The 13,045-nt window shown below is 36.5% G+C and overlaps 1 protein-coding gene across 6 annotated transcripts in view; it reads left to right on the top strand.

Moving 5' to 3' along the window:
* The window catches only part of LOC124159168 (CCR4-NOT transcription complex subunit 1), a 60,229-nt gene that overhangs the window by 3,017 nt on the left and 44,167 nt on the right, over positions 1–13,045 (top strand). For all 6 annotated transcript variants that reach the window (XM_046534789.1, XM_046534788.1, XM_046534787.1 and 3 more), the window contains 8 exons: positions 3,238–3,636; positions 4,271–4,456; positions 4,556–4,683; positions 4,775–5,015; positions 6,662–6,931; positions 7,269–7,384; positions 10,044–10,194; positions 11,615–12,155. In XM_046534789.1, the coding sequence (XP_046390745.1) occupies positions 3,238–3,636; positions 4,271–4,456; positions 4,556–4,683; positions 4,775–5,015; positions 6,662–6,931; positions 7,269–7,384; positions 10,044–10,194; positions 11,615–12,155 (2,032 nt within the window). The remainder of the gene's footprint in view (positions 1–3,237; positions 3,637–4,270; positions 4,457–4,555; positions 4,684–4,774; positions 5,016–6,661; positions 6,932–7,268; positions 7,385–10,043; positions 10,195–11,614; positions 12,156–13,045) is intronic.

Genomic DNA, 13,045 nt, shown 5'->3' with positions numbered 1-13,045 from the left:
ATTCGGTTCATGTATTCGTACATGTTCCGTTCCGGTCCACAAAAATCATTCACGCAAACAGGCATTAACTCGTACGTGTTAATGTATCGTGTAAACAGGCCTTAATGACCTTATAGTTAGAAATTCTTAATACTGGATGTTTGTCCTTGTAAAAGTCTTGCTCTCGAAAGGAAATAATTTGATGCAGTAGTTATTCCTTGATTTATTTTTAATTTGGCAATTATAAGGATTCTCACTGCAAAAAATTTGCTTTTTTCCTCGAAATTAGTCATATTTGCCGTATGAATGATGGAAAAAATTACTTGGGGAAAAGTTTTTTCCCTTGCATAGGTACTTAAAAAAATGTTGGTATCAGTTTTGCCCTTACAAAAAATGTGAAAGCACTGTTAAATGTGAGTTTTAAAGAAAGCAGTGGCAAATATGAGCCATTAGTTTTTACTAGGTGAGAAGCTGATTGATTTCTTACAGTCAGATAAAGGTAAATAATTGCTGAATGGGTCTGTCAATAAAGAATAAATTTGGATGAGTTTGGCTGCTAACAAAATGCACATTTGATTCAATTGCTTTTGATTTCATTTAGGGTATTGTTACTTTGTCTTGAGTTCTCATTCATAAATCCAATTAAGTACTGTTGTCAACTACCTTGAAAAGTTAGTGATTTTGAGGTTAAAATGCAATTATTGCTGGAAAGAGTTTTGTTGCTGGATTAATGAGAAATTAAACTTTTTTGTCCTATTGTGCAAGTTTCAAGTGTGCATATTTCTCAGTCATAAGTTATTTTAAAAAGTAATTAATAAAACTCTCTTAGTCCTAATTTTTTCTTTTGTGTATGAAACTGCCGTACAGTGCACTTTCATAATCTCTAAAAAAATATGGCTCAACTTTGTGGCAAAATGCAGTTGCATTATTAAGGTGGAACAAGTAAGAGGATGCATTACTATTGCTCTAAAAGTCATATTTTGTCATGATTTTCTGACATGTTACATCATTTAAAACATAAATTGTCATTTTAAAATTTTCAAGGTGCATGCAACCTCTTTCCTAATTCTACAATGAGTGAGAAAACTGTGACTGGGGGGAGTTGTAGTTGCAGGGCTCGAGATGCACAAGCCGAACAAGGGAATGGCAATATTTTCGCCAGGAAATAATAGGAGGGTGGGAACAATGTATTTAGGAATAAGAGGATGAGGATGGTGAGATTAAAAAGTGATTGGATAAGAAGAGCCTTTGACGCTGAGATTTGATTGGCACTGCAATTTAATTACCATTGAAAAGAAGGAACTGTTAAGATAATACAATGATCAGAAATAGAGTTTTCATGGATGCTGGAGGGTAGGTAGATTTATTTCCCACATTGCTCATATAGTTTCTCTAAATTTTACCCTGGGGGAAACAAATTTAATAGTTCCTATAATAGGATCCTACTCACAAATAAAAAATGTAACTCAATACACTGAGTGTAGTCCCAATAATTTTACTAAGGCCCACACACGCACGCACATAACAGTTCTAAGGGTAGAAAAAAGGCTGAAATACGAAACAGTGGGGTGCTAACAGTATGGCATGAACATTCTCAATTTTTCCCTTGGCATGAACATTCATAACATCTGAACTATGCTAGGACTGGGCAATATCTTACCAGGAGGGAGGGAATTAATGTCAGGAGGCATACCTACTGTGTTCTATTTTACACATTTTGGTGTGGAATACAAGCACAGTTATTGGATCTGTGACTGGGTCATCTAACAGTGTCCTTTTGAGGGACTTTTCCAGTCTCTTTTCAATTTCTTTCGCCACATTTTGTGATAGGATTACAACCGGCTATTACCTCCCAACTTCAGTGCATGCCCCCATAATGCATCATCTAAGGGAAGAAGTGGGTAGTAGGAGCACTCCCACGTTCAATGTGGGAAAAGGAGGGAGAATGGGAATAGCTGCATCATTTACTGGTAGCCAGTGTGAAAAATTTGGTCTACTATCTGGCTGTTAACGAAGGTGGTCATGTTTGGCAGGGAAGAAAAACAAAATGAGGGAAGGGGGCATGATATTCATTCACTCACACAAGATCATTCTTTCAGAGTATTTTCCCAACCCTACTTAGGAAAATATATGCTATTTACAAAAAAACAACAATGGCTCTCATCAGCCCTAGCAAATCCCATTCAATTCTCCATTTAAGTAACTGGTTTATCTTAGTTTTTATGCAACTGATAATGTATTCTTACTGGTTCAAATTTGATCAAGCAATGTAAATTTGACCTTTACGAACCCACAAATGGTATTAAGGTTATGAGTTACATCTCAGCAATTAATTTCACAATTAAACACACTGAAAATTGTGCATTTCATGACATTGGTTCTTTCAGCAATGCAGCCATTGTGTAAGTAAGATGAGGGTAAGAGAATACACAAAACAGGTGAAATGCCATGTGGTATTTTTTGGGGTTACAGCTGACCTTTATGAACCCTTATCATTATTTTTCATTGCGGTACTGGTACTTCTATAAAATTTTCAGTTTTAGATGCATAATATTGTTGATATAAGTCTGCTGTTTATACCCTCTAAAGGCCTGGTTACACGGTACATTAACACGTACAAGTTAATGTACGTTTGCGTGAATGATTTTGGTGGAACGGAACATGTACGAATGCATGAACCAAATTAGAACAGGTTCTATTTTCCGTTCATGCATTCGCACAAGTTGGGTGGTTACACGGTGCATTTTGGCGTTCATTCTCGCATTCATCCATTTAGACATTAACCCGTACGTGTTAATGTACCATGTAAACAGGCCTTAAGTAACAAGATTATAGTGTAAGTTTTAAGCAAGTTAAGTCTGGTAAACAATAAAAAGATAATATGATCAGTCAAGTGGGGAAGTGTGTCGTCTTAAAATTGTCTTTAATTAACAAATAAAGTGACCATAAAAGAGAAGTTTGGGTCATAAATGGCACTTTCCAGCCGCATGTTGAAGAGCTATTTGCGGAGGAAATGAAGTTTTTCAAGTTAACTTTTCTTCTTTTGGAGATAAAAATTCCATTTCTAAGCATTTACCGTCTCTATTATGCATAATTAATTCACTACTATAGGCTTAGTAGAAATTCAATTGGATTTAATGATGCTTGCCAAGTCCAGTTTTCTCACCACTGCCTAGGATAAGCTGGTAGCATCGTCTATTTTCTCCATCCCTTTCATTCATTACATTGAGTAATTCATCATTTATTTTTTTCATGCAGATGGACAGTTCGCTTGCTGACTTAATTTTAGAGGTGGGATATGGCTTCTGTGGCTCAGTCGAAGAATGTCGAAACAACCTGGCAAACTTGTGCATGCGAGGAGGAAACAGTTCTGGAGGTCCAGCTGGAAGCACGGGAAACAATGGCTCAAGGGCGGGGGAAGGATTGGCATCTGTGCTCACTCCAGCTGCAGTTGCTCGAGTTTTGGGGATGTTTGTTCGGACTCATGCCGGATTGGAAGAGCACGTTGCCCTGCAGAGTTTGAGAGGATCCACAGGAACGTTCTGGCCGGATGGAGGAGGGGGGAAAGAGAAAGGGGATGGAGGTGGGGGCAATTCGAACACCAATCACCCAGTCACATGGAATGTTGAAGTATTTGTCCAGTCACTCAAGGAAATGGTATGATTATATTTCTCTTAAGTATTCTAAAATGATTCTTTTAATTATGATAAGGAATGGTTAATTTACTTTAATCAATAAATGTGTGTTTACAAGTGTTAACGAATTAATTATTTTCTTTGCCTGTGATCACAGATTTCATTAATTTTTGTTCCATCTCTTTTTCTTGAAATACAATGTTATGAAGAAGTTATCCTCATTCCTGATCTTAATTGTTTTTGTTACTCTCTCCTCTTTTTCTTCCCCCTATTTCTTCTCAGAATTTAATTTCTTGACCCAATTATTTCTCAAATGTTGGGTAATGGTACGGAATGGTAGTGGATATTTATTTTTTCCATAACCTATGTGTCGATGTACACAACCCACCGACCAAGTGTAGCAAATGTCCATAGTCCTTTCAATTTTGAAACTAGTGTCTTAACAATAGTCTAGCAGATCCTTGGACAAGCATTACCCTGCACCCATGAAATCTATGGGAGAGATTTCGCTTCCCCCTCCCCCATGACCCAGCTTTTTATTTCCAATGAGTGATTCAGAATGATTTTCCGTGGTATAATCATGAATTATTATTAGCCTGTTTCATTTTATGGAGGTATAACCCCAATACATAACTGATTTTTCTCTTTTTTTTTAGGTTTCAAACTTATCCTGGAATGAAGTAATAATGGAACTGGATCATCCTGAGTTTGTTGTGAAAGATAGGAAAGGGTTGAGTCTCTTGTTCACTGCATTACGTCTTGGACTGCAAAATCAAGGCTTCCATCCAGAAGTGTTTCCTGTTGATCTTTTGTATAGGCATTGGAAGAATGTAGATGGACAGGTATGAGAAGTGACAAACCAAAACGTGCTCTTTATGTAGTGTGCACCCATTTTGAGTTCAAATGAAATTTTTCATTTGTTTTGTGAATTTTTATTTCAGTTTTCACTCATTCAACAAATTCTAAATAACTCGGATATATTTTGTTTTGCTGACTACCATTTCCATGCTGTACAAGTAGACATTTTGAAAGCACCACCTGAGAGTGACAACAAAGAAATAGCAACATGGTATTAATGATATTTGCCTTATATGCTGCATCCTGCTTTATTGCTGCTACTGTTTTCTTTGAGACTTTCAATATTGTTCATTTTTTTTCAGGCGGTCAGTTGAACTCTTGGAAACGCTCTTGTTTTTGTCGGATCGAGGCCTTTACTCACAAGTACAAGAGATCTTCAAATTTCCCTTGCAGCATTGTCCTGATATTTTGCTAATGGGTCTTTTGCAAATTAGTCCATCCATGACAGTTTTACGCCAAGAGTTGCTTACCAGCCTCATTCCAATATTCCTTGGCAATCATCCTAATTCTGCCATAGTCCTCCATCATGCTTGGCATTCTCAGGTAAGGGCCAGTTACATCACCTTGTGAGCCATTTCCATTGCATTGTCAATTGCAAGGTATTGCTAATAATATCAGTGCTATGCCAGAGTGTTGGTTAGGTAAACAATAATGTGATAAATCTATCAGGTTAAGTGGTTGCTAAGGGCATATTTGTGTTAAAGTTTAATTTGATATGAGTTTAAAAGGAAATTCTCAATGTGTTCCATCGTGCATTCCTCAAGCCAGGAGTTTTTTTCGGTAGCTTTAAGAGGTAATCTATGATTTATAAATAATTTTGAAATATTTTCACATCATTAATAATCACTTTCTTATAATGAAACGATCAGCCCTGAATTAAAGTTTTCTGTTCAGTGATGTCACCAAGATTAGATCATTTACGGGTTATGATAATTTGAAATTCTTGTGATTAGTGGAAAAAATATCGATGAAGACATTGAATTGAATTTTAAATTTTAATTCAAGTGCCTCCATTGTGTGCATTGTGTTTTGCTTGGGAAAGATTAGTCTGTGTCATTGAAGGTATTCATTTTTAAATATGTTTGTTCAAATAATGCTAGTTTTCTATAATATATTCAAGCTCTTATTTAATTTATTCGTTTGAGCTCACAGAGATTCTACTTAACTTGATTTGAAATACATTAAATATTATTGGTATTCTCATACTGGGTAAATTTTGGATACAGTACAAATTGTCTATAGTGAGATACCTTTCTCTGTAATGCTTGCATTAAGATGGAAAGATGCCATGATGGGAATTTTTTTCATGTGGTCTTGTTTCTTTTGGAATTGATTTAGCAGTGCACTAACTGTGTATTTTTTTTAAAAAGCAATTTGCTCCTAAAGTGTGTTGAGAAATATCACAAGTTGTTTGAAGGGTATAGTGACGATCCTATGGTGGCAATGAAAGTTATTTGAACCAGATTGGTTTGGCCTGCAATTGTGTCCATAGATGTCCTAAGAAAGATTTTTCATCAACCTTGAGAAAGGATAAATATTTGTTTTTAACTACAGTGGAGGTCAATTTAGGTATGGATCTTTGGTACTGAATAATCACCTGCAACATTGAATTTTTGTTTAAGATAATTAAATAACCTCTCCATTGGCATTTCAATGCATATATTTGTGAGTGAATACTATTTACGAATTAATTTAAATCATATTTTTGATTTCAATCACCGTTAAAAAAATGTGAAAATCTTTGTGGTATGCCATATGCTGAAAGTTAAATATTTACTCCAGTGTCCTTGATTCTGGTAGGATTACTATACTGTGTGATATCATATTATTATTGCCCGTATTCAAAAACTTCACAACTGCATGCCACCCTTTCTGATTCGAGCATCTTGTCGTATACCTTCCTTGCTACTTAACTCCTCACTTTCACTGTACTTTTAATGCCATCTGGGGTGTACCTTGTGGATTGGTTACTGGTCTCCTGTGATGCCTGCAAATGGAATAATTTTTTATATATTCCATTGATTGACTATTACAAAGAAAGTGCCTTGGCAGATAGAGGAATGTTATTTAAATTTACATCTTTGATCCATGGCCTTTACTGATGATTTTCCTAGATGTAGAGACATTTGTTACAATTGTATATTTTGTTTACCTCACTACCTTTCAATATGAAAAAATTTTGCTTTCAGAATGTGCCTATTCGGCCAATTGTTATGCATGCAATGGCTGACTGGTATGCTCTTGGAGATAATGACCAGAACAGGCTGACTCGCATTTTTGATGTGGCTCAAGACTTAAAAGCATTGTCATCACTCCTCAATTCGCCCAATTTTTTGTTTGTGATTGATTTGGCATGCTTGGCTTCTCGGAGAGAGTATATGAAATTAGACAAGTGGCTGACTGACAAAATCAGAGAACATGGTGAAACATTCATCAGTGCATGTGTGAATTTCTTGCAGGTAAGTAATTCTCTGCAAGCATGGCTCTTGATATAAACGAAAGAGCGGAGTTTGGGTTTTGTTTCATGAAAGTGTATCATAGTAAATTAATCTCCGTACTAATCAATTCTATTTTTTCTTAAATTTTTATATTTCCTGTTTTTTCCTCTTAAAGAATTTAAAAACAATTGTGTTCATTTATGCTCTCTGTAAAAATAATTAATGTATTTTTTCATTGAAATTTTGTAGCTGTATTCATAATCTTTCATTTCTACCTTATTCATGGTCATAGCCTTTAATAATGATTTGAAAATGATTTTAATCAGTTTGAGTGATGCCTTATTATTCCGTATTTCAGAGGAAGTGCCCACAGGCTGTTGGTGGAATGGTGAAAGAAGAAAGTTTGCCAAAATCAGCTCAGTTGCCTCATGAGTCTTTAGCAACAATCCTGGCATGCCTACAAGCCTGTGCTGGGTATGGCTCTATTATTATTTGAAATTTTTAACTCTGTTGTTCAATTAAAATTACAGTCAATTTTCCAGTTTCTGTGCTATTGACATTGTTGTGTATCAATGAGGCAGAAAATAAAACTCAGTTTTGATATCTACATATCACTTAGCATGATGAAGATAGTTAATATATTTAAAAATGAGTGTAGTTGTTCTAGAAAGTCATAGAAAAAATAAGTATGACTAGGTCTCCTCCCTTTTCTCTAATTTTGACTATATTTGTTGACTTTGCCAATAGTTTAGCCTGTGTTCCAACTGGCATCCTCAGGTTGCCTGTGTTCAGGTGTTAGTTTGACCAATTAAATGTAATGCATCTGCCTAAACTTCTGCTTGGCTGTTCATTGACTGATGGTTTCTCTTCAAATTAATTTCCATACTTCTTGGAGAGGCTTTCACACTTTTCAATTAATTTTCTTATGTAATTTTTAATCCTAATAGCTTCTTGTGTCAATTGGTGACTATAGTGTTTCTTTTTCCTTACTTTGGCATCCTCCAAAAGTGTCTTGTTACCAGGTTTTCTTCAACCATGCTCGGCATTGATACAAAATTTGAACTTTTTTTAAATGAAGCGATTTAGCCTAATAATTTCTTGAACTTTGCGGCTGATATTAAGTTAGAGATGGGAGATATTTTTGAGAATAGGTTAAGGGTTGAATTGGGTGGTCGTTGAATTCAATGCCGTATAATGCTGTGCTTTGCTTGAATCTGCTTCGTTTTCTATGTTCATGTGTGTATTTGAAAATTCAGCCTTCTTCATAATTCTCACTCATTAGCAAAATGTTTATTGTTTCATTAAGGGAATACTGATGGTGTATTTACAATTTTTATCCCATTTATTTCAAACTTTGGGTAAAAAATGTTAGTGAAAGTGGATATTTTATATCATTATCATATCAGCCCCCACTTCTGTTATCAATGATATTTATCTTATGCCTACTGGGCGACTTATAAATTTAACCCGCACCACTTGATGGTGATTTTCTGTTCACAAACCCTCTGATTTACATAGTTTAGCCAATCATCAACTTAATGAATTGCATTGGAACCTCGATCTATGGTTTTTCAAGGGGAAGGGTGAAAAAAACTATGAATCTGGGAAAATGATCAATGTGATAATGTTTGACTAGGTTGCCTATGCAGCAGGAAACATGGGATTTTGGCATGTAATTGTGATTTTCTTTAAAGGATTCAAACAGGAATTTAGCTGATTAATAGAATATTTGAAAATTATGGAGAAAACTTGGGGCATATTGTTGATTCGTCTAACACCTCTTTCAAACACCTTAAGCGTGCACACCACCTCACGAAAAAATGATTGCATGCTGTCTCAGTATTTACACTGCTACAATGGATTTCTGTCGGGTGTATGTATTCTTATCTATCAAATGCCATTACAGTGGCATGCCCATATGTAACTTGGGTTTATCCAACTTCTTGTTTTCAACAGGTAGCTCGCTCTACCTCCACCTCTGCTATCATGTGCTAGCGGACAACCCAAGGTGTTTTGCAATATTCTTTTGCTTCTCCCTCAGATTTTTTTCTTCTTCAATTATTTTCAGTCCATCTTTGAAAGTTCTCATCAGATAAGCAAATGAATTCAAATGGCTAGCCGGCAGAAACAAAATATCCTGAGAAAATATCACTTCGTTTGTGTCTTTGACAAGAGAGATTTATAGCATAATTCATAAATTGTAACTTGATATCTTTTTCGGAAAAAAATGGTGCATCAACTTCCGAGAAGATCAGCTGCGAGGATATCGAGTTTTGCCAGAATGCTAAGTCTCCGTTGTATTTTTCTATTTATTTTCTTGCTTAACATGCTAAAATAATTTCAGAAATATGTTGTGTTTGGTCTTATTCTTTTTTAAATTATGCGCACAGTACTAATATTTCAATCCAATAAAGGTGTAATATCAATTTCTGTAAGTAATTGGTAGACAGCTTGCAGCAGTTGACCTCCAGAAATGGTAAACTTTGAAACAGGTCAGCTGAAAAAGGTCAGTGGGGGAGAAAGAGGGAAGGGTGGTACACGTTTCTGTTATTCTCGTGTAACTTGATATTATCTTTCGAAGCTTTTGATTTATGGTCTTCGTAATACGAATCTTGTGTGAGCAGGGGTCTTTTGTTTGATTTCGGAGAGATGGATGCGGGAAAATTATACATGGGGTTAGTGATCTTCAAAGGTTGAATGCGGGAAAACGATACTTTGGGGAACGATAGATGTGGAAAAAAATTACATTGTTTGTATTGGACTTGAATGCGGGAAAATGATCAAAGCAAGAATGATAGGTCGAGGTTCCCCTGTGGACATTCTTATTTACCTGTTAGATCAATCATTCTTGTATTTAGGTTGTTAGATTTGCCATTCATCTACTGCTGAAGTGAATGCTGACAATAAATCTATGTTCAGTTGATTGATAATGTATAAAAAAAGCTATGCATCATTTCATATTGCCCATTTATATTTATATTCACTTTGTACTCTTTATTCACTCACCAAATGCTCAACAATGTTGTTTTGGATGTTAATCTTATTCAGTATTTTAATAAAGAACAAATTTATTGGGATTTGAGTGTGATTCTTTTAAAATAATCATCTCTTATAATGTAATTTACTCTTGCAGGAATGTATCTCAAGAGCTATCAGATAGGATACATACCATACTGACTAATTGCAACATACTGCTCAACAAGACACGGCATCCTCCTCCTGGAGTAATCAGGACTCCCAGAGGAATGGAAACGGCTTTTAATCCATCAACCCTTGGAGGCCAGGTATTTATATTCACTTATTTGGTATAAGTGAATCTTTTTCATACTTCTGAGATGCTAAAGTACCTTATCTATTCCCTCAAACGGTGGTTCATTGCACCATTTATCTAGGTATTCATTCACTTCAGATACAGATTTGATAATGCTTAGTAATTATCTCTCTTTTTTAATGTAAGGCATGTGCAGAGGAAGCATGGCTATCAGGTTGAAAAAGTTTTTTATTTTCATAAACCAACATGGGTCGTAATGGTATTTATAATTATTAATTATTTAATGAAATCATTTCCGTAATTATAAATGCTGTAAATTTATTTAAAAATTTATTTAAATGCTATTAAAAAATTCAAATGTCTTTGTTTGTTACACAGTCAATAGATTTGAATTAATGCAGAATACAAAATAATTTGATCCTGATTTACCAAGTTTCAGTCATCCAAATCTTCGTTTGTAGCCTCCAAAATTGCTCTCTCAATCAACCATTTGTGCTTTTTTTGGTTATCAATCATGTTCGTGTACAATTTTTTGATAAGCTCATCTTTCGATGATAAGAAATTGCGAAGCCTCCAAGGAAATTTAATCAATCCGCTCGATTCGTCGACAGGTATATGGCCATTACTGTTAATCAACAATGGCTTGGAGATTTGTTTACACACACGGTAGTCCATCGGGGTGATATCACTTTGCATGTTTTTAAAATACAATGCCGCTAATTGATATTCTTGCTGCAGAACATTATCCTTCATTTCCCACCAAATTATTTCTGTACATCAAAGTTGACTTCAAATCGAGGTAACTTGATTATTGGCTTACATCACCGTTCTGCATTTTTTTCATTGATAGTTGTACCTTACTATGGATTATGAAATTTAAATATCACATTCACATGGTTTCTTACTATGGAAGAAGAAGGAGCTCCTCCTTCCATGGTATTATTTGCTTACCTTTCAAAAATTTAGTTCAGAATATCGATGACGCAATGGTTGGGGTGACTTAACTGAGTGTTCCATTATGTGGAGATAGCATAAGTATTTTTTTACTATCATATGTTTCATAAAATCTTCACAAAATAGCATTTTAGAAAATCTCTTTCTCGGATAACAACCAAATAAATTTTAAAAGATATCCTAAAGCCAAAAGAAGCTAGAAAAAAAACAGTAGTGAGCATTTTTGCGATGTATGTAATTAAATTCTAGAATTTAAGGAATTTAATATTATAAAGTGGAGATTTTTTGGTTCTCATGACTTTTTATTGTCAAGGGATTACTATGTTTCTATTCAAACATACTGCAGTTTTTTTTAGAAATAGATTAGAATTAGTGAAGTATGCTTTCTTACTGGTGAGACTTCTGACTTGCTTGCTTTAGACGTAGCAGACTCTGGCTTGGCTCACTAGCTTTTGCTTGAACCCCCTCCTATCATACAGCTCTTCCCCGCCAACCAGGTGGAAACCATTGCCGGCCTGAGTTCAGGCCTCTCCAACATGAATCTCGGAGCAGGAGTCTCAAGCACAGTGGGAGGGTCGTCCAGCAGTGGTACCAATGCTGCTCTGGGACCACCAAGTAACTCCACCTTTAACCTTCCCGGCACGCTTGGCCCTCTCGTATCAGCCCCTGGTTCTCCCTCACGCCTCCTGGTGCCACCGGCAGCACCACCTCCTGGAGCACCCGTCGCACCATCACCCAGCCCCTTCCCGATGATGTCCATGGGGTCCCAGCAGCAGCAGCCTCAACAACAGCAGCAGCCACAACAGCAACAGCAGCCGCAACAGCAGCAGCAGCCTCAACAGCAACCACCACCACCACAGCAGCCTCCCCAGCCGCAGCAGCTGCATTCTCGGCCTGTGGGCACACCACAGCAGGTTGGGCCTTCACCTGGGATTTCCCTAGTGCCAGGTGTGGGTGTTGGTGCTGTTGGGGCTCTGGGACGTATGGGGCCACAAGGAGGCTCGGAAAGGACAAGATTGGGTTGGTATCCACTTGTTGTGATGGCTCAAAATTGTTTTCCAGCTTAAGGAAATTTCTGTGTGAGGATTTTTAAGGGATGCTTTACACCTCGTCCTCAGCACCTGTCATGGTGACTGGCAATGAAAGTTCCTGCCACACCATGCTGGTCGGGGTGACTTGTCGTTTAGCCTTTGAATCACAGTGGATTTCTGATGCCACGGGTGACCAAGATCAATTTTTTAGGCGTGGATTGTGATGGAAGTGGTCCTTTGACCTTAGCACTTCTAAACAAAGTAAAATTCATGTTAGATTCATTTAAAATGATGTATTTGTGTGTATTGAAGCAACAACAGGCAACTGATACAAAAACGCCTATGGTGTCACAGGAAACATGTACTAAAACATCACAGCCTTTCATACAGTCTGGTTCTTTGTCATTCACTGGCTGTGGGGTGTCAAAATGTTGTGATTATGCCTCTGAGCATATTCTAAACAATCACTGGCTTGGAGCTGTATGTTACAACCCTCCCTTCAGAGTGGTGGATTATGAAGGAATGGGGAAGGGAAACACTTTCACATTCTTCTAGGGGTTGGGTAGGATTTTGACAGCTGTTATCACTGGATATCTGAACATTTTGTTTTGAGTGCAAGTCAGGGTATTCATAGGATGTTGCATTGAAGTGGAGGTGAAAGTTTCCTTGGTTTTGTAAAGCTGTTTTTAGTTCAGGAATTCATTCTATTATGTGTCTGGTTTAAAAAAAATATATATTGTGTATTGAAATGGATAGTGGGCTTGAGGTCACCCCAGTGTTTCTCCAATGTATTAAATTTAATTTAAATTTGCTTCTCATGGCAGATTATTAGCCATGAATAACAAACTGGCCAGATCTCTTTCCAGGCGATCACAAACT

The sequence above is a fragment of the Ischnura elegans genome, chromosome 5 (assembly GCF_921293095.1).
Source record: "Ischnura elegans chromosome 5, ioIscEleg1.1, whole genome shotgun sequence".
In the NCBI taxonomy this organism is placed as follows: Eukaryota; Metazoa; Arthropoda; class Insecta; order Odonata; family Coenagrionidae; genus Ischnura; species Ischnura elegans.
The sequence above is the reverse complement of the archived record's forward strand: the minus strand, read 5'-3'. Positions and strand labels throughout refer to the sequence as shown.